At 42.4% G+C, this 27,960-nt stretch overlaps 2 protein-coding genes across 2 annotated transcripts; one reads left to right on the plus strand and one right to left on the minus strand. All coding sequences in view use genetic code 11, as the record gives it.

Moving 5' to 3' along the window:
• Positions 1–20: 20 nt before the first annotated feature.
• EGR_00344 (Exosome complex exonuclease RRP42) lies at positions 21–10,660 on the plus strand (the record flags this gene model as incomplete). The annotated part of the gene is made up of 10 exons (XM_024489593.1): positions 21–112; positions 1,729–1,792; positions 1,819–1,929; positions 1,973–2,067; positions 2,238–2,400; positions 2,434–2,504; positions 2,542–2,653; positions 2,735–2,793; positions 3,320–3,416; positions 10,577–10,660. 10 exons carry the CDS (start codon positions 21–23, stop codon positions 10,658–10,660), a joined length of 948 nt encoding a protein of 315 aa, XP_024356271.1.
• A 9,936-nt stretch (positions 10,661–20,596) lies between these two features.
• Positions 20,597–25,034, minus strand: EGR_00345 (hypothetical protein; the record flags this gene model as incomplete). The annotated part of the gene is made up of 8 exons (XM_024489594.1): positions 20,597–21,064; positions 21,161–21,658; positions 21,771–22,029; positions 22,387–22,898; positions 23,459–23,783; positions 23,995–24,071; positions 24,402–24,722; positions 24,930–25,034. The coding sequence occupies 8 exons, from the start codon at positions 25,032–25,034 to the stop codon at positions 20,597–20,599; spliced, it is 2,565 nt and encodes an 854-aa protein (XP_024356272.1).
• Positions 25,035–27,960: the final 2,926 nt, after the last annotated feature.

Here is a 27,960-nt window from a genome sequence, read left to right on the forward strand (position 1 = left end):
TCCCTCGGTGAGTTCAATAAATGGCTGTCTGTAATCAACAATGTTTTATTGAAGTATACGCTGCCGAAGCGGTGCATTCTGGAGTTCTACCAATCGCTAACATTGCTTCGCAGTAAGAATGCAATAATGACGCTGGTGGAGACCTGATTTGCTGCGCTTTAAATGTGACACTCTGGAACGTGGGAGTGTTTGTAACCTCTTAGTCTAAACGTTCTTGTGAATGGCAGTTTCCCGTGCGTGGTCGTGGAGGGTGTCTCATTCGTGAAAACGTTTCATGAGGTGTTAGTGAAGGTCAGACAAAAGTGGTATTTTACAGTCCGGGGAAATGTCAACTAAGAAACGGAGTTAACTGATGTTGGACGATCGTTGAAGTTTTAAATTCCGTTTGTTTCAAGTCGGACCTCTTACTGATTCAAATTCATGCCCTGGTTAGGAATGGTGAGCATTTATCGCCTGTGGCAAAATGACATTTATTTGGATCTAACTACCTAGGCTATTGAGCCTACACAGGTTCCAGTCACCATCTTGCTGATAAGATTCACGTTTATCGCGGTCTCGGTGTTCGTACACCGGGCTTTCTACAGATGCATTCTGTAACGCCTTCGGGTTGAACAGATCTGCTATGTAGATATCAAAAATCAAGTTCATATGCAAACCTCTTATATCTCAGAAGCAGTTTTAAGTCGCTGAAGTGCAAATCACAGAAGTACACAAATAATTCAGTCGACTTTACAAATACATGCAAGCGGATACGTATCAAGAGTTATTTTATGTTAATTAAATCCAGTCATCAAGCAGTTGAATTATAGTGCCAACGGCTTTGTAGGTTGTCAATGTGTGATACGAGTACTTAAAGTTACTTTTTTGTTATCCCTATTTCACATAAAGTCACCAAAGTAATAACTGAGTAAAACAATGTATGTAACACCATGAGCTCACTAACATATTTTAACCTATGGACAAATTTTGAAAAATCGTAATACTTAAATCAATGAAGCCAGATTTCACTGGAATCCTGCCGCACCTGCTGTGAACATGATCCTGTCACATATGACCTTGACAAAAATATTTGACTTTGTATTACTCTTAAGTGACTCTTATGTTTTTCGGCACGTTTGCCATCGAAAAGGCAATTTGATGCAACTAGATATAGTTGGGCTTACTTTAAGCTCAATATTGACCAGTTCATTTATTTTTTCTGGAATTTGACCAATTATGGAGTTGTTTTTGACAGACAGCCGCCACGTACACTGCATTATCTCCAATAATTATCAGGGATAAATTTAAATAAGTCATTTGAGACAAGCTTTAAAACAAACACAACACCTTTGAATGAGTTATATCCTCCTAGTCACCTCTTTTTGAGGTTAGGCCGTTGTCACGCGTTTGTTTGTGGTTGTTCAGGATGCTTCTTTCTATTTTTGTTGAATTCACTTCTAGTTTCTTGCTTTATTCTGCTTCACAGTAGTGAAACCACTATACCTTTTGCGGTTATGCGTAGCATATTAGTAAGAGAACTTTTTATTGACCTTTGCGGGTACAGGTGTGATGCAAGCGTGTGGCATTCTTGTTTCTGTTTCAAAGTGATTTAATATGTTGTAGTGTTCCTAATCTGGTGCTGTGACTGCGTTTAGGATAATTTTCTCTAGTTTTTGTTAGTAATTGAAAATTTCGATACAGTGTGTTCATGTGACAGAGTGAGAACTCTTGCATTCTCAATGTTTTCAGGATCATAATGGATAACACGCTTATAAGCGATGCTGAACGCTTTTTTATAATTCAAGGCGCCCAGGTGAGCATTTTCCCCTAACTTACAAGCCACGAAAGCTCGGTTGTCGATTAGATGGAAGACAGCGAAGCGACTTTCGGCCAATAGAAATTGAAACGGGTATTCTTAACCACACAGCCGGCTCAGCAAGAGTCAAAATTGTGGGTTTCTTTTCAGATTTTTTTATTAAGTTTACCTATTCAGGGAAACACCATTGTAATTGCATGTGTTTCAATCGAAATTGGCACCCCGTCTGTTGATGCTCCTAACGAGGGCCGACTAGAAATTGATGTTGAATGGTGAGTTTTCCTTTCAAAGTGATTGTTTCTCCAACATTGCCCTTTTGTTCTATCTTGCCGGCAAATATTTTATTCATTGCTATTATCCAATAGTCTAAGAATGGAAGGATGGTATAGCTTCTATTTTCTTACATAAAAGGTCGCTATTTTGCCTATTTCTTTTGCACAAGCTCTCCTACGGCCACACCTAGGTTTTCTGGTAAAAGCGGATCAGATATTGCAGATACACTAAAAGCCACTCTCTCGACTGCACTTACAAGGGAGTGTCTCCCCTTTAAATTGCTGTGCATTCAACCCGGAAAACAGTGCTGGATCATCCACGCTGATGTTCTTGTAAGCCATTTGCTGTTATTTCTCAAACTATAGCTCCTTGAAAGTGCTGGAAATCTTCTGGATGCGACTTCCCTTGCAATTGTCGCCGTTCTGTCAACAGTCAAGTCAGTATTTTTTTCCATAGCTTCAGTTCATTTCTAGGTTACCACTTTCTTTAGCTCGGAAAATTGCAACAGAAACCGGTGATACTTCCGGTGGTGGCGATTTCGCACTCTCAATAAAAAATCTTTCAATGTTTACTACTGTTCATAAGGTTATGTTTCAAGCAATAGTTGTTTGGTTAGGCATCAGCATTTTGGGATTAAATTTACAGCCTGAGTTTTGTTCGTGACAGATCGGGAATTCGTATATCGTTGACGCCGACAAGGAAGAAGAAGCCTGTTCATTTGCCCGGTAATTTCAAAATTATTTCTACTGAGTAACTTCTAGTAGATCCTGTGCAATGTCGCTTATGTTCAAGGCCCAATGGTGTCCATTATTTAATTTTTAAGATTTGAGAATTTTAGTACCTGCTAAATTCTCTATATTTCAAAATAAAATTGAAACTTCTACTCACTTGAACCCTAAATAGGTTACAGGTATAACTGTTTACGAGAAAACTGCGTTGTGGAAATTGGAAATGCTGCCTTCTCATGCTAATTGCTACTGAGTTGGTTTTATTTCTAGTGAAAAATGGAAATTCATTACTTGGAATAAATATTTGATGATGCGTTGCTAACTCATTGAAAAGCACTCATTGATGATCATCTGCAAGATAGTGGACATTGTACTTTGTCATCAATGTGGGTATGTTACAGGTGATTATCCACAAGTATGGATTAACTTATCGAAACAACTTTTACAATCACGAGTGTAACTTTGCATTGAGTGGGGTTTAATAGATTTTGTTGGAATCTGCGTGCATTCCTATGTGCTTTAGGGTTTTTGTCGCCGTTCGTGCTGATGGGACGATTACAACAATCATCAAGGAGGGGTGTGGCAGTCTGCGGATCGAGTCAGTAATGGACATGATTGAGGTGGGCCTCTCTATTAAAATGGGTTTGATCTTCAATGTCTTTGGTTGCGTTTGTATCACTTCTGTGATTTGGTACTTTTTTCGCCACATTAATACAGGAAATATTCTCTCAAAGATTTAATCTCCTAGGCTGAAGCAGTTGAGATAATCTCTACAAGCGGCCGTCGAGTACAGTATGAGGAATGTGCTCAAAAACAAGTACCATGGGTTCCCGCCATTTGAAAAATCCATTTAAACGGGCTTGTAAAGCGACAAAAAGTAGATGAATGGTGTGGGACCGAATGTGCTTCCCATGCATGGAGCTTAAAATTCGTAATTTGTTTCTTGGTAGGAACACAAATGGGAAGTACTTGTATCTTTCATGAATTCTAAAAATAGTAGCTATAGATTGCTATTTGTTGGAAATCGGAAACTCATAAGTTGTAGTATCCTTTTGGCCAGAGTTGGGAATTTCATCTAACCTCATTATTTCGTTCCATACTGCCAGTCTTGATAAGAAGGTGAAGCTTTACTTGATAGCTTATTTTCATTTAAAATCACTGCTAATGTTCCATTTTACCATTCATCAGATTGCCTGTATGTATTTCCTATTTTTTTGAGTTATCCATTTGGTTTTACTTCTCAAAATACCTTTAACTTAAATCCTTCTGGCAGTGTGATTGTTCTGCAATGTTTTGATGTAACCCTCTGAGCGTTTTTGCTCTCTCGTATGCTAACGTACGCATGACTCTTGTAACTGTAGTACCTTCATTAGGTGATAGTATCGACACAGACATCATTACTAGCACTTTTCAGTCAGTCGCTTAACGTTTGCTTTGCTTACTCTTTGTCTCCTTTTATCGTCTGAAGTTAGCCTGCCTGTCTCTTCTGTATAATTTCTTTTTTTTTGGTGTTGCTCTTCCTTTATAAGCCTATAAACCTCTCTATTGGTCACAAAGTGAGATCACTTAAGATTAAAGAAACTGAAATAGAAGTTTTTTTGCAAATGAATGGCAATATTCAGTTCGAATCTCTGCATATCAGTGGATAGCTATGTTGTTTTCTTAATCCAGACCTCTTTTTGCTTATTTTCCCTACTCATTTGAAATTTTCCGCATTCCTGCGCATCGAAATACCAAGACCACGGCTGGTCTTTGGTCCTTTTGACCACTAGGCTGTAATGGGTTTAATGTTTCTCCTCTCCGTCTGGCTTCAGACCCCTAAAGCGAGCAGATTCAGTTGAGAAGGACATCTTTTATTCATGTAAAATGGGGAGAGTTTACAGATTATCAATGTTTGCAGCAAATCGGGGTTTTTTTCACCCCAGAGGTCGAAGGTGTCAGCTATGTCATGAGGCTAGTGTAACCCAATAGTTTATCACCCAAAATGAGCATTTGATTGCATTCTTATCGCTGAAATTCGTCTCTGAATTGTGCTACTGAAGGCGACACTTTATTCCCAAATCGGCTTTAATTCATTGTCCACTGTTACATGAACAAATAGCCGTGCAATGTTTCGTGTCCTGGCTTCTGATCGCATATGAAGAGGGTTGCTTGGTGTGAAAGTGTTTATTGCAAATGGCCTTCAGCAACTCACTAAAACATTTTCAGATATTTTATGTTGCTAAAAATATGGGTATAAACACAATTGAATGGTTATTCTCAAACTCTGACGTATAACAATCTTGTGTATTTGTAATCCTACTGATATGCCAAATGCAACAGTACTGTACATCCTCGATACAGTTTGCCCGTGATTCCAGTGTCAATGCTTTTTTCATGCAGGACAGTGAACTGTAAGATAGCTGCAAGTCTCTGGTATTGACGCAAGGCCACTTGTTGAGCTGAAGGAAAAAGACATTTTTAGTTTATGTGGCTACTGCTTGAAGCAATTATCACTGCTTTTGGGGATAATTTAAGACAACGTTAACTTTCCTATGAGCTGCTTACCTCGGCACACGAAATTGCATAGTTAGTTGTAAATCTATGGGGAAAAACTCCAATATGGATAGATATTGGTTCTGTGTTATTCAACCTCGAATTTGGTCAATTCGGTATGATTTGTCTCCTGTGTGTTGGAAGTTTGGTGATGAACCTCCATAGAGTACCAATTGTAACCTCGGATTTTTTGCTAAAGTATATGATAAGGAATGGTTGTATTGGTAGTTTTAGCAAGAGTGCAAATAAGTTTTTTCAAGAAATAGCTTTAGAGCAGCTGACTTGCGAAATTCGCACAAATCCCTGCACTAAAAGAGCTGAGCACTCGCAGATGCACAAGCAAACTTCGTGTAGCACCATGTTGCCAAGCCTCCTCGAGGTCATTCGTGCTGCCAAATTTACCGTCGTATGATCTCCGACGCCAAGAATAATCGCCAATATAATACTAATCATGACGCATTATGAGACTCACTGTTGAGATGCACAGCCTCATCTTCAATGTCAATGCCAAACCCAAAGGCAATTACACGCTAGTCTAATCCCTAAGCAGCGTTCTCAGTCTACCTCTTCTACTTTCTACTTTTTCCCCAAAAGGTTCATTTATCTGTGGTTGACCTCTTAAACTGTCGTACCTTTTCTCTGTTTTGTCTGTCTAGGTAATTAGAAAGTTGGGAAAGTCTCCCATACTTTCAGTTCTATACCTAGTAAACCTGTCTTGGTAATATCTGATTGTGAATGGCCTTTCATTTGGTTTTTCCCAATTAAAAAGCAGTTGTTCAAGCAAATAATCCGTCTCTATACTATTCCGTCACAACCATATTTCGCTTTTACAATAAGCCAAAATGAGTGAGCTTATTCGAGTATTTGTTCTAATCTCTTAATTATCATTTATGTGTTCAAAAAGCAGTCTTCTTTTATGGCTTATGCACAAGTGCTACCTGTTGAACTCACTTTCATGGCACTTTAATGCTCCTGTACTCTATCGCATGTATCCAAAGCTCCTCCAGATAGGTACTTGTTCTGGCACTCAATCCAATGCCCTTTTTAACGCTTTCACGATGGTAATGGACCTTGATTCAGCGGTCTTAACCAGGCAGATGTATCGTGACCTCGGTACGAGTTCGCCTAACTAATCTCCCAATTGCACTTAAGTATTGTAATGCTGGATTTAAAGGTTTTACCCGTGATGAACGCCGAACTGTTTGCTGTAAGGAAGTGAGAACCTAAATGAGATACTACAGCTAACTGACTAACTAGCTTGTGTTTCTATACCTTATTATTGAACTGGGAGAGGGGTAAAGTTAATTCCCCTAATGTGCACTTCATTCATTGGTGCTACATTTGCGCAAAAAGGACTTTTGGTAACACTTTTGCTCTGGCGTAGATGTGTTCCTTTTGATTCGCATCATCAAACTTTGTTACTTTCGCTTATTCACTTAAAATCCTGTACTTTATGTAAACTACCACATATACCTTGACGAACGATTCTGCTAGTGAACCAATTAAAAATTACTTAGGTAGGAAAACTTTTAAGTTACTTATTTTACACTTACTGTGGTCTGCAAATGGTTCGTAACTTTTTATATCCAATTGTTTTAACTAAGCGAAGCTCTCCATCATGTATAGCTTGTGGCCACTGCTTTTAGTTGGATAGCACATGATTTACTTAACACCGTCAGTTTTGCCTGATGCTGTGTCTACTCTAGATATTAAGTAGTCTTTGCTTCTTTTAGTTTTTATCTACTTTGTCATGAAATACGTTAATATAAATTAATCACTAGTCATTCTGGGTCTCATTTTGAACTAAAATCTCATAATAATAGCTTGCAATAAGTTTTAGTTTTTTATTTCTAACGTTTCTAAATTTGACTAGTCATCAATGTATGTTTTGAAGATAGTCTCTTCATTTTAATCCACAATGCATATATCACAGCAACAAGACCTTTGTTTTCAATAGGAATGATGCGTCTCACTGATTCCGACTTTGGTTAAATGAGTTGCCCAGATCTGGCAGGTGTTACATTGGGGAACCACTTTGTGTGTCAGTCCCCCTCCCTAAGAATACGTATCTGGGGCGTTAAAACGCATTGAAATGAATTGGGCAGCTTTAGCTAAGTTTTGGCCTGTTTGTTTTGCTCCAACTATTGTCTTTGAGTCAGAATTAGTGGAACTTTGCTGTGCACTTGCGCACTTCTCTCGATCTCTCGATGACAGACGAGGTATACCCTGGATCGGGTCAAGTCCGCAAAAGTTGTGTTGCTGTTATGGTACTGGCAAAATTGGACTGGTTTTTTTCTAGGGAAACCTATGGTGGATCACAAAACAATCCTTTTCTTCAAGCGTATTTATGTGAAAGGCAGACGTCAGTGCTCTCTTAAGACAAAACAATTGCCATTTATTCTTCCCCCATACAATGCCTTGCCCAAATGATTAATTTGCACCAGTTGGTGAGTTTCCAATCCTTCGGATTATTGCATTCAACGTTTATTCTTTCCCACAGACTTGCGATATTATCAATAGTAGGGGATATGGTCATTGGGCTAGTAATTAATACGAGTAAACCGTCTTTGTTTGCGTAATCCATTGTCGGTCAATCAGCGTACATTTAAGAAGTCTGTTTTTTTTTTCTTCGCGTCTCCGCCAACGTCCCAAGCACTCAAGGTCTACCACATTGACAGATTTGGGCCCTCATTTAGAGAGGGGTAGTTCGACTTATTGTTTACAGGCGGTGTAGTCAACTTCGCGAAAAAAGCAAGCATATTTGCTTCTGTGTACGTGTGTTCAAACACCTGCATGTCATGTGAGTCATGGTATTTTCTGCGTCGGAAACCACCCGCATTTCTTAAAGGGAAATGGAATTCGAGTCTTTTCCCGTATGGCGCATGAATTTTGCTCTGCTTTGAAGCTCTCGTCCATTCGCTGTCGAATGTCTACCTCCTTTTAGTGGCATTATGATTCTGGTTTTTCAAAAGTTGGGATTGTGGCACTTAGGCGTTTAATGTCATGTTCGTACATCAGTGTACTCTGTTATATCTCTTTTCATTGGCTTTGTTTTGAAAATCAGAGTAAATGGTTGAAAAATCACACTAGATTAACCCGTACTACATATGGACTACTGAAATTAATAATGCCAAATCCTTATCTCCTGAATTTGTGCCTTAGTATTCTATGTTAACCACAGTAAAATATTGGCGCTTCATTTGAACTATGTTGCGCAACATCCCAAGCACCAAGAGAGACGTCATATTTTCAAGCATCTTCTAGCCATTTGAAATGACAGCCTTTTGGTTAAAACTTGGCTTGCGCGTGTAGGAGAGGAGAGCTGACTGTCCTCGTGAAGTGTGATGGGAACATCGGCTATCTGTGTTTGCTATTTGTTTAAATCGGATGAGAATACCTTTTTACCCGATAATACTCTTGATCCCGCCTTTCATTTGAACTTAGTACCACAGCATATCGGATGAACCATGTTAGATGCTCCGAACGGGATATAACAACCCGTTTAAGTCGACGTGTGTACAGAACTTCCCTAGTATCAGTCAAACGCCATTTTGCTAAATTAAACTTCAATTCCAAACTATTCTACCCTATCCATGTAGTTCGATCTATTCATCGTGACTTGTTTTCCCTTTTTCTAAGACTGATTTACTATTCCAGCCATTACTAACTCCAATGTATTTCACTGCGTCAAATCTCAGTTCCGTAAAATGTCGGCAAATTGACGCTGGCATTTACTTTGATCTAACTGTTGACCGTATTTTTGTTGTGCAACCGAATGTACCAGGCGTTGCTTTTACAGAATATCCAGTAACCATTTTTAATCTGCAGAAGTCATGTCAATTACACAAACAAATAGTCTTTTGTGGTGCACTTCACATGCGTTCACTATCACCTCAGCCTGCCAGTCGACAACCAAAAACCCCACGGAAGTCTCAAAATGGATAAGAAATTGTGACCATATCGCATGCATGATGCCGTGCACAAGGTTCAATGAGTCTCTTCGTTCGTCTATTGATTTGACCAAATTGTTTTATGAATTAAACAAACTGGAACGTACATTGTTAATATCAAGCTTAGCCACACCACTCATCGTTCCTAGAAGTTCATTTTTACTGTACTTGAGCGGCCTATGGATATCGCATGCTTAGTGAGGGCATGTCCTTTGTGTGCATCATCGCTTCCATTGGCATGTCTTCTTCAGTCACAGCCTGCTGTTAAAGTGTTTTAGCCATGACTCAGGTATGCATGCCTTATCACTCAGCCGCCTTGACTAGATGTCCAGTGGTGTTGCGAAAACACCTCTGCATTCACAGGCGGTTATGTAGCTGCCAAATAGGGCCCCCGTTGCCGGTATCGTGATGCCTGGATCCGGAAAGCCTAGCAAAGGACGTGCTCTACGGGGCTATCCTTTACACAGGACGCCTGTTGTAGCATGCTTTCCGTGGTTGTCTTGCTTTTTTCAACTCTCCCATAGCAGTTTCCCCAAAGTGCCTATGCTTGTATCTTCAATACTTTATTCCATTACCAAAGCGAACACCTGAGGAGATTCCAACCTACAGATTACACTAACCTATTCGTCTTCATTCGCCTAATACTGCTTGTTTAATCGCAGAACGATATACAATTTTGGGAAGTGTCTGTATCGTTGAATTCGGATTGCGTGATGGGTATTTTCTATGATGCTTCGTTTGGAGTTTATGCCTCTGTTCGTTTTCATCCCGCTCAGCACTTCATATTTCCACATTTCATTACCGTCTGGTTCAGTTTGTTGACATCAACCTGTCTTGAAACTGCCGGACTTTCACTGAATCTTTCAAAGCTTATCCCTTTTTAAATATCCGATTAAATGGAAGCCTAACATACTTTTTCTATCTATCCTTGTCTAATCCCAAACCGCCAAATTGTCGGTTGCGTCGCAACTTTAAGATCAGGCGCCATGGTGTTCTTATTAATTTCAGAATGTCTCTTATTTTATGTTCTTGGAACGTATCCGATAAAGTGTTCTGGCATCTGCAACTCGTCATGATTAATGAGCCCTATTCTTTTAAATTGTTTGTATACAAATCTTTTGGTTAAAGAGAACAATGCATCTATGACGGAAAGTAATTAGCATGCCCAAGTTGCTCATGCATCAAATGCTGAGGAGTGTGCGAGGGTGACTACCGCCTCTATACGAGTGGCTTAACAATCGTACCACAGAAAGTTAATTTTGTTGTCAGTTCCAGGCAGTATTTCTGTGCTTTAGATTGGTCAATGGATGGGCAAGGGAATGCATGCAGCTCTGGCGTCGGCACTGCAGCAGGAACGCAACATGAAGTCTGCCAGCTAGGCGCACCCAAGTACAGCGAAACTACTGCCCCTGTATATTTACGTTCACATGAAGTCTATAGTTTTTCGCATTTTTACTTTTCATTCCACATTGTTGATGAGAATGGTCAACCTCTGTCCACAAGACTTTAAGAAGTCCATCTGCGCCCTGATGGGTCACTAATACTTTTCCGTATGAATTCGCGGTTTTGTGCTAGGGGTCGAATGCAGGCATTTCAAGCACGTTGGGAAATCTGCTGCCAAACTAAGACTGTTGGTCAATTTGATTCACTTGATGTAATGTGTGCTTCTTCACCAAAATAGCTAATTTTAGTAGTTTGAAATTTCAAGTTGGTTTTTTGCGCGTATCGTAATTACCATAAGGGTTTCGTTTCTATTGCCCAAATATTTTCAATACCGTTAGCGAACTGCCGGTGGTAATGGAATATCAAACCATCGAAAGGATTGCCCCCCTGCCGTATATGTCGTGCGTGAAGCGCTATCGGCCTTGAATGACTTGGAAATTTTCACTTACAAATGCTGTGCATCTGCGGAGCGTCTTGTACAGTGCCAAACCTCTGTGCTACCACTTTCAGCGTTTTCCTTTTTGGCACCCTCAGATCACCCAAAATACCGCAGCGGTGATTGTTTTGAGTAAGATGGTATATGACGTATTATGATAATACCTTGGACCACCCAGAAAGGATTTGGCAGTACACCTACTATTGCCCGATGTGATACTGTTTCAATGCCACCTGTTGATCACTTGTTTTTCCATATGGACCCTGATTTACTGTGGGCGATCTGTTGCGGCATAGCGTTGGGTTTCATTTGTTTAACTCCAGCCGCTATTTGATAAATTTCCTCTCGTTCACTCATGCTATACGTGGGATGGGTAAACCTTTTAGGGTTTCTAATGTTAGGTAGTCTACATTGCATTAGAGATGCTTGAAGGTTATGCGTACATTATTAACATCGGTAAATGAATCATCATTTTGTGTTGGGTGTCTGTCTCTACAAAACAGACGCTGAACATTCTGCACTGTAGATTCACGTTTTGTAGATACCTTATTGTGCCACATGTGGCCTATGCCCCCGGTGAACACCTTAGTTTGCTTCACAAGTAGCTAGGTAACCGACTTTATACGGCCGAGATTTTATGGGGCGAACAGAGGTTATCATTGTAGTGATCAGATATAGGTTTCGAAGCTGTTCTCCGCATTCCCCATAGTTGTGATATCCCGATATCACCTTTTCTTTAAAATTGATAACAGGAAATACCCATATTCGGGTATGTATTGAATGATTGTACTTAGTTTGTTCTTTACTATATCACTGGGAATGTAGTGGCACAGTGCTCATCTGTTTTATTCACTTTTATTTTCTCATTTACGCTTACGCTGTGGTAATGCTTCCCGACTGAGAAAGCACATGGTTAAATTATGGAGGGTGAATCGCAGTTGGGAGCATCTATGTTTTTCTTGAATATCACTTATAAAAAGGTATGCTAATGTGATTACTTTTGGGTGCGTGGTGTATGGATTCGAGTTTACGGGGGCAGCTCCGTTCGGCGTGACTGCTGACATTCCAAGGTTTGAGGTTTGTGTTGCCAAAGCCTGTCTGCCGACACAACCTCTGCTCCATCCACTGGCCTGTATACCGACACGGATTCACCCACTGTTCATATTAGATGTACTTGAGTTTTCCTTCATCCAGGGCTTCTTTCCAGTTCAATACATCTACCGTGACGTCAAATGCTGTATCCATACCCATGCGCCTATCAAAAAATGCATTCCTATTGCGGTACAAAAAATGCATGTTAATGAACAAAAGGTATGTCTCACACCTTCGGCATGGGGACCGCTGCGTGCAACCTATTTTCTAGTACCATGCAAATACTTGACTCAAAAGCAAAGTGACTAAATCGTCCCTACTTCGTAAGGCTACTTGCCGGATTTTCGATCATGGGGAGGTGAATGCAAACTGTCTTCAGCTCTCCAAAAGATAAAAATAGCTTTATCATTCGTGTTTTCGTGTATTTTGGGGACTGAGCACTTGAAATCATCTGCTCTTAGACAGTTCACTTTAGACAAATCAAGATGTCTTGAAGGTTAAACGTCAAACGTCTCACGTTATATTTATAGTACTGGACTAGTGTGCACTATGGCCTCTCCCAACACTGTATTTTTGATTTTAAAAAATCATTTTTAAAGTAACCAGTAAGGGGAGATTGAGTATTTCTCATTGTGTGAGGTCTTAGAAGGCTTTAAGATGATTTCGCCCATTTGGCCCTCCTTGGTCCCAATCACTGGGCCTGGTGGCTGGATCAAAAACCTCGTTTGACCTAGAAACCGCACATTTCTAGCCCTCATAATCCAAACACCCGCTCCGTTCAGTGTTCTGGTTAGCTTGCCGCGACTACTGTAGGATGAGCAGTTGCTGATGTGGCATAAGTGTGGCTACCTGTCAATCAAGCCGAACCAGGTAAGCCAATATCAGAAATAAATAATTGCAGGTAAATCCACCTTTGCCAGCCCTCTCTCCAGCTTAAAAGTATGTTAAAAACACAAAGTTTATTGCACAATTATATTCCAGCGGAATAATTGGATGCAACGCTTCCTTGTAATGTATAAAACCCTTCCCTTGGTTTAGTAGCATTAAGTTGAAGGTATGTAGGAAAAAGTGAGGTGCAGGAAGTGCCTCGATTTACCTCTTTTCTGCTGACTTGGATCTATCCATCATACACATAACTTTGGACAAATGGTCCGCGCTGTATTTCTGCAATACAACGTCAACTCGAAAATTACACGTGGAACCAGAAATAGGCTTCATGTGGGGATCAGGTCACTGCATTGCTTGGCTGCGTTCTCGCCGTGCTCATCGTTCTACAGCCATCGGTGTGTCGCTTTATCTTAGGTCTGAGTTTCAAAAAGACCAATTAAAAGTTAGGCATAGTATTAACTACAAGTCCTATTCCCAAAGTAGATTGCTTCCCATTTTATTTTTAGGGACAAATCTACAAAGGGATCATTTATTTGCCAAAAGGATGGCTCTCCAGTCCATTTGTAATAAAGTTAATAATCTCTAATAAAGTGTTTCCTTGTGTAGAGAATGAAATCGGTAAAATTTCACTAAATCTTCAAAACCAAGACTACTTAAGATTCAAGCATATTGTTTAATGCACAATTATTTATTAACGATAATTACTTTCAAATGCACGAAACAAGATTATTCTTTCTTCAGTTAAGCTGATCTTTGTGACGGATGTAATCCATCTCGGAACCATGACTGACTACCTACCTTTGTCTCTTCCTTTGAGAGTAAAAGCAGAATTTTCATGCCTGGTATGCATGTCGTTTCGAAAAATACTTACTAAGGTGATTTTGCTAATTATCACGCAAATAATAAGCTTCGCTTTGAAGTAAGACTTAACTACCATCGCACAAAATTTCACAGACTTGACATACTTGAGGTGTAAATAGCATCGTTATGCGTAACCTGAGTAGCCTAAGGTATTTCTGACCGTATCTGCAAGCCGCCTTGAACTGTGGGGCGTCCATGTCCGGATCGGGACAGGTGACTCACCTGCGCATTTTAATGCGTTGTAGCATCGCTCGGCGACGCGCTGACCCTTTTGGTTGTCAATCTGCCTATATTTATTGGAATCGCCGCTCTGGCAATCATTGGGGCAAAAAAGAGAGGTGCTGACACATCCATGGCAATTCGACATCATTTATGCCTTTGTAAAGAAAAAAATATTACCTAACATCAAGTCTGTAATTATGTGGTCCTGCATGCTAATTTTTCATTATGCAACACATATTTCAAGTAGCGCGTACGGGGTCTACTTTGAAATAACTTTCAGGTGTTGTCACCTCCATTATCTGATCGCCGTATAGTTCGCACTTCGCACCTCCATTCCACATGGCATCACTTGTCATTTTGATTGTTACATCACAGCAGTAAAACGGATAAATCAAATGCATGCGATTGTAAAGTTTTTTAATGATTTTTACCCCAAATGCTGAATAACTGGAATTGAGCAATTATGATAGGCATGGATTTGGGAAGTATTTTAGTCACTGAGTTTTTTAACACGGGCCGACTGATAAAATCGAGTGCAGTGACTTGACGATAAAGCTTTGTTTATAAGTAATGTACTGTTTCATCTAGAAGTTATTGTTATGCAACGAACTTGGAGGTGAGACCTTGCCAAGGCCATGGAAGGGTAAACATATTTGGTGAGCCGATCAAGACGGTCTTGCCAGTGGCCTTCTAGTGTGACACGTCATTATACTCTAAATCACAGTTGCACACCTAAATCCAGTGTAGCTTATGAAGATCAGCACGTCTCATGCGATAAGGCCAAGTGTTCTCTAACTGAATGAAGCGTCATAAGGAAAGCTTAAACAGAAACCGCGGGAGGTTAAATGACCGTGGTACAATTGACATAAATGGGCATGTAGCACCCCGAGGGTGCCTTGGAAACCAAAGAAGACGTAAAACTCGGGCAGAATATACATTACCGACGTGCAAAAATGCTGGGGAGTCTACTGACATGATCCGAAGGCCGGTCCGGTCATCGAAGGAATAATGGCGGAGCCTAGAGTGGTCCGCCATCAAAACTAATCGTTAAACAAACTATCATCGTATTGCGGACATATGGAAGAAGGACCTAAAACACATGGTAGACATGAAGAAGGGCAATAGGGCAACAAGTAGAAATTGCACCTAAGGGAATGTATTTAATTTCGAACAACAATGCAGCGCGTCGAAATATTTTTCGTGCTGTCCAACTGCAGTGATTTACCCAGATATCGCGCATGCTTCAAAACAGCCGACCATCCTGAAAAATGTTCGTCCATATTCTGCCCGCACTGTTAGTTAGTAAAATACAAGGGTGTTAACAGAATGTCTCTGCTCCAGAAGTGGTTAGAGGGAAAAAAACCAGACATAAATTTCCTAATGATAAATTAAATCTCCGACAGCTTTGCAAGCCCTCAAATGTCTACGTTCTTGCAGAGTTTTACGTGACCTCTATTCTTTACTACAGGCCTGGCATTTTTTCCCTGATGAGCTCCATGTGTTTGCGTGAAATCAAACTAATGTCAAGTAGATTACTTTGAAAGTCGAATGAATACGATAGGGGGAGAAGAGAAAGTCATCGAGAAGATGAGGTTTCCTTTTATGATTGACCAATTTCTTACATGTTCCAGTATTTGCACCTCCAATTATGGCTGGTGGAGTTCTTTTAGTGAAGTGAAATCAGCAATAAATGCTGGCCATAAGTATGATTTCACCTTGTGCAACCTCTTCAATCGTACCGAGTCATTTCAACACCACCAGTCTATTCAATGCCTGACATCTTGGTGCGGGTCATAATTCAAATATATCCCGAAATTACAAAATCTAGGTGCTTTTATCTCATAAGGTATTTATTTCTAAATGAATTATCTTTTGCAACGACTCCAGTCTTGTGTCCTGCCGGAAAGCTATTGATAACTGAAGCAATCGACATTGGCGGTGAACCATCTAAAAGTAATTTTACGGAGTTGTTTACCGTAACAAGATGAAGATATTAAAAAAGTGAACTGCAATACCTCCTCCAGCTCTCTAATAGTTGGATAGAATGCAGATGGATATGGATGGGCAGCACTGGAGTGAGAACAGAGTGGCAAGAAGGAATAAAAGCGAAGCCTTATCCCCAAGAAACTATGTTGCAATCCACCCCATATTAAGTAACTCTGCTTTTAGGCCAGAATTTCCACGAAAAGCGATGAATATGCATGGTGATCTGCACATTCCCCCTTCATGCCAAAACATTTCCCATGCAGAACGGAGCCCCAGATCCAGTGGGGTTGCCAATAGGCGTCAGTGGAGTTGCTGTCAAGTGCTTTCTAAATTGCATGGAATTTCGATGACTGGAATGGTTGGCTTGTGGGAGTTTTTCCTACAGCACCGATTACTTTGTGACGGCTGACACGGGATGATGACCGAGGCGAGCTCCAAGGTAGACGTGCAGAAGGGGAGAGGGACAATGTCATGAGTTATTTGTTTGACTCTCGGTTTCGGTAACAGACCACCTAGGGTCTCCGTCATTGTATCTTCTCCGGGAGGTCTGTCCTCCGAGCCGTGTCAGTACCCTTCAGCCCTACTGTATGTCGAAAATATATCCTGTGCTTGCGGATACTACTTTCTTTCGTCTTCAGGGAAAGCTCGAGGCGCTGTATTATTTCATCTAGATGACTTCAGAGGAAGCAGAAATCGTTATCTAAAATACAATGATAGTTACGAGATTCTTCAGATAAAGATATTATTATGCACAAAGTAGACTTTCTTCACAATTTTCTTGGAACGTACTCACAAATCATAAGTTTATTACTGAATTTTTAATCACAGAAGGGGTGCTATTTCTAAATAATATAAAATAACAAAAACTGAAGTTCTATGACACCATTGGTAGCGTTTAGATTCTTCTCACTCTTTTAAATTTTGTATAAAGGTGGTTAAAATGTTTATTTCATTGTTCTATTTGGATTAATATTGCTCCATCAAATCCATCAGCCTTTGCTGATGTCGTAAGAAGTCACAGTGGTAGGGCAGAAAATACATTACCAAGTCTACTAAACGGCCTGAATGCCATACCGCCAGACGAGAGCACAATGACCTATGATGAGTGTGAATTCAAACTTACGGATAATTGAACGAATAATCTCATCCCTGCTTTTGCTTCTCTATTCATCTCCTATTTCGACGGTAACGTTGAATTCGCGAGCCTCCTTATACTTTACTCTCATTAAGGCTACCACGGCAACTGCACAGCATCAGTTTATGGCACGGATATCCCACCTTCAGCAAGGAATTTTAGCACCGTCAGATGATCACACATACCAAAATCTTCCATTTGTGTGGGTGCTGAGATGTTTGTTTATCACATGTCACCATCTTTGGCGTATCAGATCAATTTTGTTCAGGGACTAAATTTCACCCACCCACAGGATGCTTATGATGAAACAGAACGTGGTGCAGTGAAAACCGATATATGTGAGCCACCAAACACGTCAATTTCATGTGTAACTTGGCGTTATGACACTAATTGCTGCAGACCTTTGTTGCGATGTTTACTCCACCACTATTCTCTGCGTTATCGTGCATGTGACACACTTGGAAAGTTTAAACTCTTATGTGACTACTCACACCGCGAAGAATCACATTAGACTCAAGTGCTGTGCTAGTTCACATTCTGGAGTAAGGCAAAATAATCCCTCGCTGCATCAAGTTTTCTGATTATGTGGCAAAGCGCCCTTTCGTGGTAATGAATCGCTGAGCTACTTTGTTGTTCAAAACTTGCTTTCCGGAGTGGCGGTGGATCTTTTACCGATCCACTATTGCATAGTTCTCCCTCTACTTGCAATGAAGGAAGGAAAGGAACGAAATATTCCCCGAAGTAAAAGTATATCCGAGAATAATGGTCGTCAATACTATCGAATAAGTATGCGATGGGACAAATCTTTATGGCAGTTTTATGGTAAACTGTTGAATCAAGGGAAGGCTTTGATTCCAAAGGAATTGTTTGATTTTCTGAAGCCAGGTGATTGCCATCGGGGTTTTTTTGTGAAACGGGTGATAGCTTGGTGTGCATGAGGAACTAGAGAGATCATATGACCGCCTTGGAATTGTTTACTTCAATCATGTGATACACAACCAGGAAATGGTCGCACATTGTTAAAATCTTTGTTCCCCCTTAGAATACACTATCCTATTTGCTTCACTTTGGTGCAACCAAGCCTAATTTGAATGGCTGGAAAGGTGGGCAATTTAAGAGATTTACATTTGGATCTTTTTTGATTCCTCCATAACTCCGTAATGTTAGGCGATATACTGCTTCACTTTGAGCAATTGTAAAGTACCAGATGACCCAGAAAGACCTTCCATTTATTGTTATGGTATTGCAATGTACTGTGCAATTAGCGTCTACCAAAGAGAAAAGGGCAACACGCTAATCCTACCTACGACCTGCCAAAAGCCGCTGATGATGAAATCTATTTACAGACCCGTGTTTGATTAACTGAGAATGAACTGTAGAAGATACTTGAAACCTTAGCTTTCAGCATATTACCACCTCTATCTTGTTAAGGAAGCTAATGACGCTTTGGTTGAAGGAGACAGTTAAAGAAATTTCAGCCTTCTAGTTAATTAACACCTTACCACGGGCAATTGCAGTTTTGTGTCGGTGTGTGTCAACGCGTCAGCACCCACCCCCCTTGTGGAAATCGCCGATGTGGCAAAGATCCGAGTCAAGAGTCAAGTCAGCCAATCTCGCAAGTCACAGTTCCATTAATGTGCAGTTGAGGAGGCGACAAAACAACTGCAGCTGAGGCGATAAGACCCTATGCCAGCATTTGCTCGACCCTCATCTCTGTTGGCTGTTGAAAATAAGCCTTGGTTTGTGCTGACGCCTCGGTTATTGGGAAGCTGATACATCCTCAGCACTAAAGTATAGCGTTATTTGCGTCTGTAATAGATTTCAGAAATTAGCTATTTATGGTTATGATTCCACCTCCTACACTTCTAAGTTTTTGATATTCGAAGAATAAGTCCCGTTTGAATGCATTGGCTTGTGATCCCAAATTCCGTCGCTGCCACTTTCTATCGCTCTAGCTGCATTTCGCAAAGTGAATTCAACAGGCGAGTGCTCCAAAAAATGTGGACGATAGCACTTTTGATAAATTACAACCACTCCTCTGTTGTGGAATGTAGACGAAATTAATTCCCCGATCAGGGGATAAAACTACGCATTAATAAGACAGCATTAATTGAATGAATGATTGAAGTGAAGGTCAACTTGAGATAGTATAATGGAGCAGAAATTTCGAGACTATATACAGTAGTTGTTTATGAATCTTGAAAATAATGAAATGACCCTAAGGGAGAACAGGTGTTTGCATCCTTTAGAAAAAGAGTAACTAAATTTTAATCAACTGACTTCTCAAAATGTGACGAAATCCGCTTTTGATCTTCTACATTAATAGAACAAACTGGTTATTAATTTACAACCCTAATGATTTGCGGACACCACAATAGAGTGCACTAAAACGTAAGAGGCGTCCCGAAGTCAACGCACAATTACTCACCCGAGAATGTGCAGGAGGAACCCAGTTGGAGAAAACCGTACACATCACCCAACCCCGAAAAGCATGTTTAACTTCCACTCTGAAACGCTTCACTCGGTTTGGCGCACCAAGACCGAGAAATACCTGACAACGGGTGCCAAACACTTGAATTGTCAATAACGCCCCATGACAGGCACTATTTGTCGAGCTCGACCCTTCAAAATGCGTTAATCAGACAGCAGCAACACCAACCATGGAACGCAAAATCACCCATTTAAGGGGCCAGGACCTCACGACGAGTCCAAGAAGGTGTCCCACGCCGAATTTCCCGGCCATTCATCGTAGACACTAGCAAACGCTGGTGTTATGGGCTTGAATTGCTGAATCACGTTCTGAGATTGCCATTCAGTTCGCAGCTTAAAGGTAAGGACTATAATGACCATCCAGCAAACTAGTTCTCCAGGTGTAAAAATGACCGCATTGTCTCAAAGCCCAGAAACCCGCTTAAACGCAAATAGAAATCAGAAAAACACTTTCAATATTACGTTGGCAGTCATAAGAGACGAAAGAATAAAGGCAATTGGAAATAATATTAACATACACAAGCGGGGGTGGTGGGTGTGGGTGTCTTGACTTGTGCTCAACGATATAAGGAGCTGAAGAGATACATATGTACAAAGAAAACTAATGTTAAACTGCGTGCTTTGGTTGCATAAAAATGCGTGTATGTATAAGTGTTGATGTCAGTGGATTCTACATAAACCAGTAGAATTTGTGTGTGCGTGTGTGAGTTTATGTATATATACACTCCCTGTACGGGCGTTAGGCACTCAACAGCATCTCTCTCAATCCTGCTCAATCATATCAATATCCAACTCTCTAAACTTCTCAGCCGAGGCAGAGACCTCCTCTGTCTGCATGGGAGAGCATCTTCGTCGGTGATTCAGACCTGGAGCAATACCTCCGAAGGAATCCTCATCGTCCACCTCATCCTCATCGCTGTCATCACTGAAGGCCACAATGTTCGCACTGTTGGCCTTGAACGAGCAAGGAGAGCCCTCGGTGGAACACGAATTGTGGCGGTGGTCCGCCTCTGCATCCACTTCCTCCGATGAGGGCGAGGGTGCAATGGGACGGAAACGAGTTTGGGGCGGCGGCGTCAGAGTTCCGGCGTCGTACTCTTCCAAAGCGCAACAAGACTGGTTTTGGTGTTGAATAAGGGTTGCCTCGTTGGATTCTTCTTCTTCACTGGCTTCAGAAAGGCCGGATAGCTCCTTTCGGCAACAGGACATTAGAAATGCGGTTTCTGAATCCTAACAGATGAAAAGGCAGTTCCCAGTACAATTAACTCCAAAAAGGCTGACTCAGGACTCGTAAATATGGTGGAAGCATAGAAGCAAGATGCTGACCTGTGGGAAGACAGAGACATCTGCTTGGCCCTGTTGCTGTTGCTGCAAGCGGAGGGGGCTAACCGAGGTTTCCTGGCCGACCATCGCAGTCTCTACAGTGGTGCTGATGACAGCGACGTCGGGGTTGAAGGACGCACTGTCAAAGGAGCCCGTGTGTTGGTGTGAGCCGAAGAGAAAGGCGCCACTGTCGGCCTCAAAAATTAGACCCACGTCGTGGCTACATCGGCGGCGCTTGAGTCCCACCTGGCGCGAGAGACACTCCGTGGAGGCAACCGAACCACAGACGCAGGTTGGTGCACCCCCTGCATCTGCCGGCTGTGACTGACAGCGCAGTTTTGCCGCCTCCATCGCACAGCTATGGTGCTGCTGCAGAAGCAGCTGTTGTTGCTGCTGCTGGTGCTCGAAAGCTGCAAGACTGGTTGTTGAGTCATCAAAATGCAACACCTTCAGGTCCATGGGTTTACTGACAAGACCGCAGTGGTGTATCAGGTTTCCCACCTATTTCGAAACAGTAACAACAGTCCTTACACCTAGCCACAATTCAGCTGGAGTAAAGGAAATTGTGACAAGGGAGATCGCTTTACAAAAGGAGGGGGAGCGGAGGGATCACCTGAGTGGGGTGTTGATCGGAGTTGGTTGAACTGCTGCAGGAGGAATGTGAGAGACTGCAGCTGTCCTGGAAGAAGCCCGAGGAGGCGGCAGAAACCGTGGGACGAGGGAGGGATGTGGAGGATGGTACGGCGATACCACCACAGGGTGAGGAGATAGTATCGGGGGAGAAGGCAGTGATTGGGTTTGTCGACTCACCTTCATCGCCGGTCAGGCTCATTCGCCGCGACTGAGTTGTTGGGGTAAATGCGGATAGACGACTGTGAAGTGCAAGAAGGGAGGCGCAAGAAGCGACTTTAAAGTACCGGACGAAAACAATTTATTCGGGGCAAAGTAGCAGTGAGGAAAGTGGCAGCATACTGGAACCCCACTTTTTTTTAATTTACTCAAAAGAATTAGATTATCACATTACTGGGAGGTATTGGTAGTGGAAGAGGAGATTTAACTGAAATTCGTTCCGTAGTTTGCAAAAGCCTTCATGCACTAGATCCTTGAAGTTCTTAGTTGTTACAAAGTTTGATAAGTACAAATCCTTTTAACGGTTGCATGAAACTGCCCTGTCATTAGCACTCCTCGGCACAACTTTTGTAATAAAGACGTTATGGAAATGAACTCACTGGTGGCTAAAATCACCCGCATTTGATGCGGAGGAAGAAATACAGGCAAGAGAAGGTGGCTTGCGCAGCCTCACATCTCCAACGAGCTCGGACACGGTGCTTCCAAATACCACGCTGTGACGGGAACAGCCTGCAGGTCCCGGGTGGATCACGTAGCGCCTGTTGCCAGAAGCGATCGGATGATGCCAGGAGAGGCGAGAGGTGGTCGAACTGGGCTGGTGAACTGCGGTGTTTGCATTTCGCAGTTTGACGCATCCAGAGGCGACAAGTGCGTAGGCGGTGGAGGAGAGTGCGGAGTTACTGATGCCGGTAACGGCGGTGGTGGAGACATTAGTCGTAGCGGGCGAGTAAAGGGCTCTTTGCGAGATGCGGAGAGCAATGGGTCGGGCAATGGTCCTACGAGAACCGGTGCCACTTGCAAGTTTTTGGTTCGAGCTCGCGCTTTGCGAACGACAGGAGCGCTTCAAGGGCGGATATCGAGAGGGTATCTCCTCATTTGTTTCGAGTCGGTGCTGACAGAAACAACAACTTTTTCTTCCTCCTGCCTCAAACCAGGTTCCTACATCCACGGTTGTTGGAAAGATTGGGGCAGGACCATCGGGTGCACTTGTAGATACTATGAAATGGGAAAAGGGATATTAATGGCAGTTTTTTGTTCCTAAGACAAGTCATCTTTTGTGGCCGGTCGATGACTCACGACGCAGCTTAAATGACGCGATGCCTGGTTGCGTGTGTGAGTGGCTACGGCCTTAGACATACACAAACTAGGCACTGATACACACAAGTCTCCAGGATTCAGGTAGGATACTTTTGGTAAGTCAGCGTGTTACTTATGAGTACCAGTAATCTTGAATAATTACGAACTTAGTGTGGCTGAACCACAGTGTTGTAATAAATTCAAATAGGTATTCAACACACAATATTCTTTGATATTATGTTCACTAGCGCATTGCAAAACCCAAGTTCCGTAATTAACGCATGAAAAGTTAGCCGGAGTGGGCCTAAGTATTAGACGATAACATATCAAAGGGTATGTGGAGGTTTCACATTCCTTAATGGTAGTAATACTTACGGCAATGTTGTAGGGTTGGTGGATGATGATTTGACCCAATCGAGAACCCATCACTATTTTCAGGGCCGCGGGAGGATGATGAGAGGGAAAACGCACAACCGGCCTAAGTTGTTTTTTGCAGATGAGGCGGTGACGACGGTGGGATGGAGAGAGTAGCGGGCAAGCAGAGGAGAAGGAGGGAGGCGAGGAGGGAGAGAAAAAACGGGCAAGCGTTAGGAGTTGGCAAAGACAAAGCAGGCGCGCGCGTGCGCGCACATTGGCAGCAAGCCAAATAGACCGCCAGGCGTCAACGCACACCAACGGTTGCATGTACGAGGGCGTCGCGCTGCGCGATGTGATGCGTCACGTGCATAGTCGTGGCAGGCGCACGCACGTACGCACGCCGTGTTAGTGTATGCCAAGGCATGGGGTTAAATACAGTTGTGAAACCACTGCACACTCACACGTACGCACCGCCGATGCGTCACGTGTAGTGTGTGCACACTGCCTTAACGAAGAGGCGCGTTCGCGCCAAAGACAAGCACGAATGCACGCACTTGGCTAGCTCGCTAAACGCTAGGGCATTCGGGCGCGTACGCCTACACACACACAACTCGACGAGCGTAGCACAAACCTGGATGAAATTTGCGAGCATCCCTGCACATAGGCACGTATCAACATTTGATGATTTTGAAACTCTTCTCATACCGACTCAAGTGGGTATCTTGACTACCTGTCGCCTCAACGACACGATGGCGATGGACAATTTTTACGTAAGAACTGAGCCGGTCTAATGAGGTGGGAGTATTGTTATATTAAAACTAAACACAGCAAGCAAAATTGGGGTTAAAAACGCATGAACGCGAGCCAGCAGTAGCTCACGCATGTAGGATTTCCTGTGACTATTGCTTTTGTGTAAACAAAACAATTCTACCCCACTTTGGAAATTATTGGGATGACTCACCCAACTCTCGGAGGAGTCCTCATTACCAGAGTCGCAGGTGGCCGAACTACCATCCACATCTGATGGAGTGGCAGATCGCTGCTGATTTATGGGGATGATGTCGTACACTTCCTCGTTGGTGAAGTTGACCGCCTTAGGACGTCGCGCACGAGGAATGAATCTGGCCTGAGAGAGATCGGCAGGTTCCACAAGGCCGAGATCGTAGGGAGTGTCCTGCAGGTTCGAACACTTAAGTCGTTCCGCCAGCACCGAGATGGAAGAAGGAGGGCGGACGAGGGGTGCCCGAGGGGATTCTGCGCTCGTCTCAGACATTATAACATGCTGAAAAAAGGGGAGGAAAGTGAGCTTGAGTCTAAATGACGTGGAGTACTAGGACCTCCGCGGCGCGTATGAATGTGTACGCCTCGGAAGCGCTTGGCACGTGGCCAGAGCACAGAAAACTCAACGTGCGGCGGTGGTGGGTGTGTACGTGTGGAAAGGGCGAGAATGTGTGCGCGCACAATTCATGCGTCCCGTGCGTACACGTACGTCCGTGCCCAGCGCGCGCGCCTGCATTTCTTCTGTTGTCGATAGAACGGAAGCGCAGAGCTTTATGTATGCATGTTGTTTGGCTCGCTCTACGCAAAGGCGCATACCTGGACGGTTAATCGGTTTTCGTTCGTGCGCATGTGCAGCAATGGCAAATATATGTTACTACGCACATTTCTTCAGGGTATCTCCACTTCGTATTTGAACCAAACCGATTCTGACTAGTTAAGTCGCATCGTCCACTGCAGTTAACCCGTATTTGACTCAGATATACAGTAAGTATTCTCAGAAGCGAATAGATTATGAAAGAGGAACACGACTCCAAAATGGGAAAACCACCGTATCTACCATGTGAACCACACTCCCAAAATACACATCTAGAAGTGAAACACCAACAACTGGAGTTTTTGACGCTGATAAAACTGGATAGCAAAATTTCAAAAACCTTGTCAAAATAATTTAACAGCAACAATAAAAAATTCACAATTTGGATGGGGAACCAGTCATACCGGGAACTACATGAGTCTCCGGAAATTAAAAGCGACAAAAACAAAACTGGAGCAAAAGATCGACGTCATTTCAATGCAATGGTACAACAGCAGAAGGCGAGCAACTAAGTGAGTAGATAAGGATTCCGGAAAAGAGGAAACAAATGTACCGCATCTTGGATCGTGCGATTCCTAGATGATTTAAAGCAAAGTAAAAAGGATTATCAATGTCCATAGAAAACTAAACATCAATTCCGTAAAAGACAAGCTGCTGCACAATACCAAAATACACCAACACCCTCCTTGACTCAGTAATATATGGCAGACCAACGCGATAAAAGGTCCTGAAGAACAAAAAGTTGAAGAAAACTTGGTGGAAAATGAAATAAACGCCAGGTCGGTTTAACACGAGTAAAAATTTGTACATTAGGAGTAATGGGGTCGAGAAAAGGAGAGACAGATTCTAAATGAGAATTATTAAAGGTCGAAACACTGGCATAGTGCTACTTCAGCCCTGAAATAACGCAATGCCAGCACGTAAATAATAAGGATGAGCTGATGTTTAGGACACTACAAGAAGATATTACGTGACAAAAAATGCAGTAAGATTATGTCACAGAACTCCGCAAACAACTTACGATTGCTGACACGATGGCCACGAACCCCACACTATGCGAATGCCCGCAGCGCGCCCCGAAATGTTCATCTAAGTTAGAAAATTTTAACAAAAGTTATTTGCCCCTAAAATTTTGTAACTCAAGGTATTTTTTGTTTTCGTTGATGTAGCGGAGAAGGTTAAAAGACTTTAAAGTTAGCTACACGCACAATTGCAGATGGTCACATGCACAACCACTTCAGTGACCCATCCCGATACTCCTCGAGGTTAGGCACTCCCGCAAGACAAGAGTCACTACAGCCTAATAATTTGAAAAATAGTTTTTGAAGTCCATATTTTGCTTTTACGATCCCGGCAGCTTTTATTTAATTCCTTATATATTAATTAGCCTTATAATGGCTTAAATGTTTGCTTACCACTCAATTATAGTCACAGGCCACGTGGGGCTCTGCCATTGCGCCTTTACCGGACAGTCTAACTTTAGGATCATCCAAATAACCCCAAGTTACTGAGCTAGTTCACAATGGATATTCTATCCGAGTATTATGTCCTCAACCATCTCCGGCAGATCTCGGGGTACCACAAGCCCTTAGTCGCAATATTAATATATTGTGTCCGAAATGTACGCCCTAGATTTTGTACCATTTAATAATATGTTAAGTGAGTATAGCATCCCAAGTCACCCCTTTGATGGCAACAAGGCGAAGTATTATGGACAAAAGTACATTTCTAGTCAACGAAAGCGTTGGGAGACTACTGACATGAGTAAAAGGCGGTGTTGCAAAAAGAAGGCACGACTTGCAGAGACTCGAGTATTTGTGTATTTTGGCATATATTTAGCTATATTTTTAAAAGTCGAACTGTGGCTAGTGTTAATTTTACTTCCGAAGTCGGTAGAATTCATACCACTACCTCAGTTATGATAATGATGACGAACAAAAGAAATGCGAGGCTGTCAGCATTTACCCTGAACCATGTTGGTGAGCGAAAGTACAATGACTGGGATTTAATTACTCGCACGATATAAAGAGCCTAGTTATACTGTGCTACTTGAATTATACTGTTAAACTCTTTGCTATGGTCTCGCGTGAGCTTAGGGCTTGCCACTATACTTCCGCTCAGATGGATGCCTCCGGGCCAAGCTAGTTGCACCCAGATCTTCTGCGAGTCGGTAGTATATGCTATACTCTAGTATTATTGTAGCATCCAGAGACTTTTCTGAAGATTAAAGAAGACATAATGCCCGAGAAGAATATTTGTATCCAACACAGTGGGGCTTAGGGCTGACGACACGGCTCGAAGGCCAGCCACGAGACGATGATACAATGGCGGAGCACCTAAGTGGCTCACTTACCAAAACCAGGAGCTAAGCATATTAAGGAGATCCCCATCCTTTCCATTTAAGAGTCATCTGAGTCATCCTCCTTGGCCAAACTCTAGCTTCAGTCATCACAACTTTGCCGATGATGTAAGGGAAAACCCACGAGTCAACCATACCAGTCATCGAATTTCCATGCGATCAAAGAGACACTTGAATTCTTTGTCACCGATCCCACTTATCAGTCCTACTGGGTCTGGAGTTTCACACTGTTTGACAATTGGGTTCGGGGACGGGGAAATGGGCTGGTCATCCTGTGTGTTCATAGCTAGCCGTAGCTCCACAACCTTTAATCAGTCACGAAACAAAGAACAGAATTTAACACAGTTTCGTATGGGAAGAGTTTCGGGTCTATTCTGTCTTGCGACATTCTTCTCACTTTGATGCTGACCAGCCGTATCTATCCTAATTCTATCCGGCTAGTGGAGAAGTGAAGGAAGTATTGCAAATCCACATAATTGATATCTTTGTAGAGGTCTGGCAGACGGCTCTGCAACAAACTACTCCAGGTGGTTTACGTTCATGGCTACTGTTAATAGCCTTCGTGCA

This window comes from Echinococcus granulosus (assembly GCF_000524195.1).
Source record: "Echinococcus granulosus chromosome Unknown EG_S00001, whole genome shotgun sequence".
NCBI lineage: Eukaryota > Metazoa > Platyhelminthes > Cestoda > Cyclophyllidea > Taeniidae > Echinococcus > Echinococcus granulosus.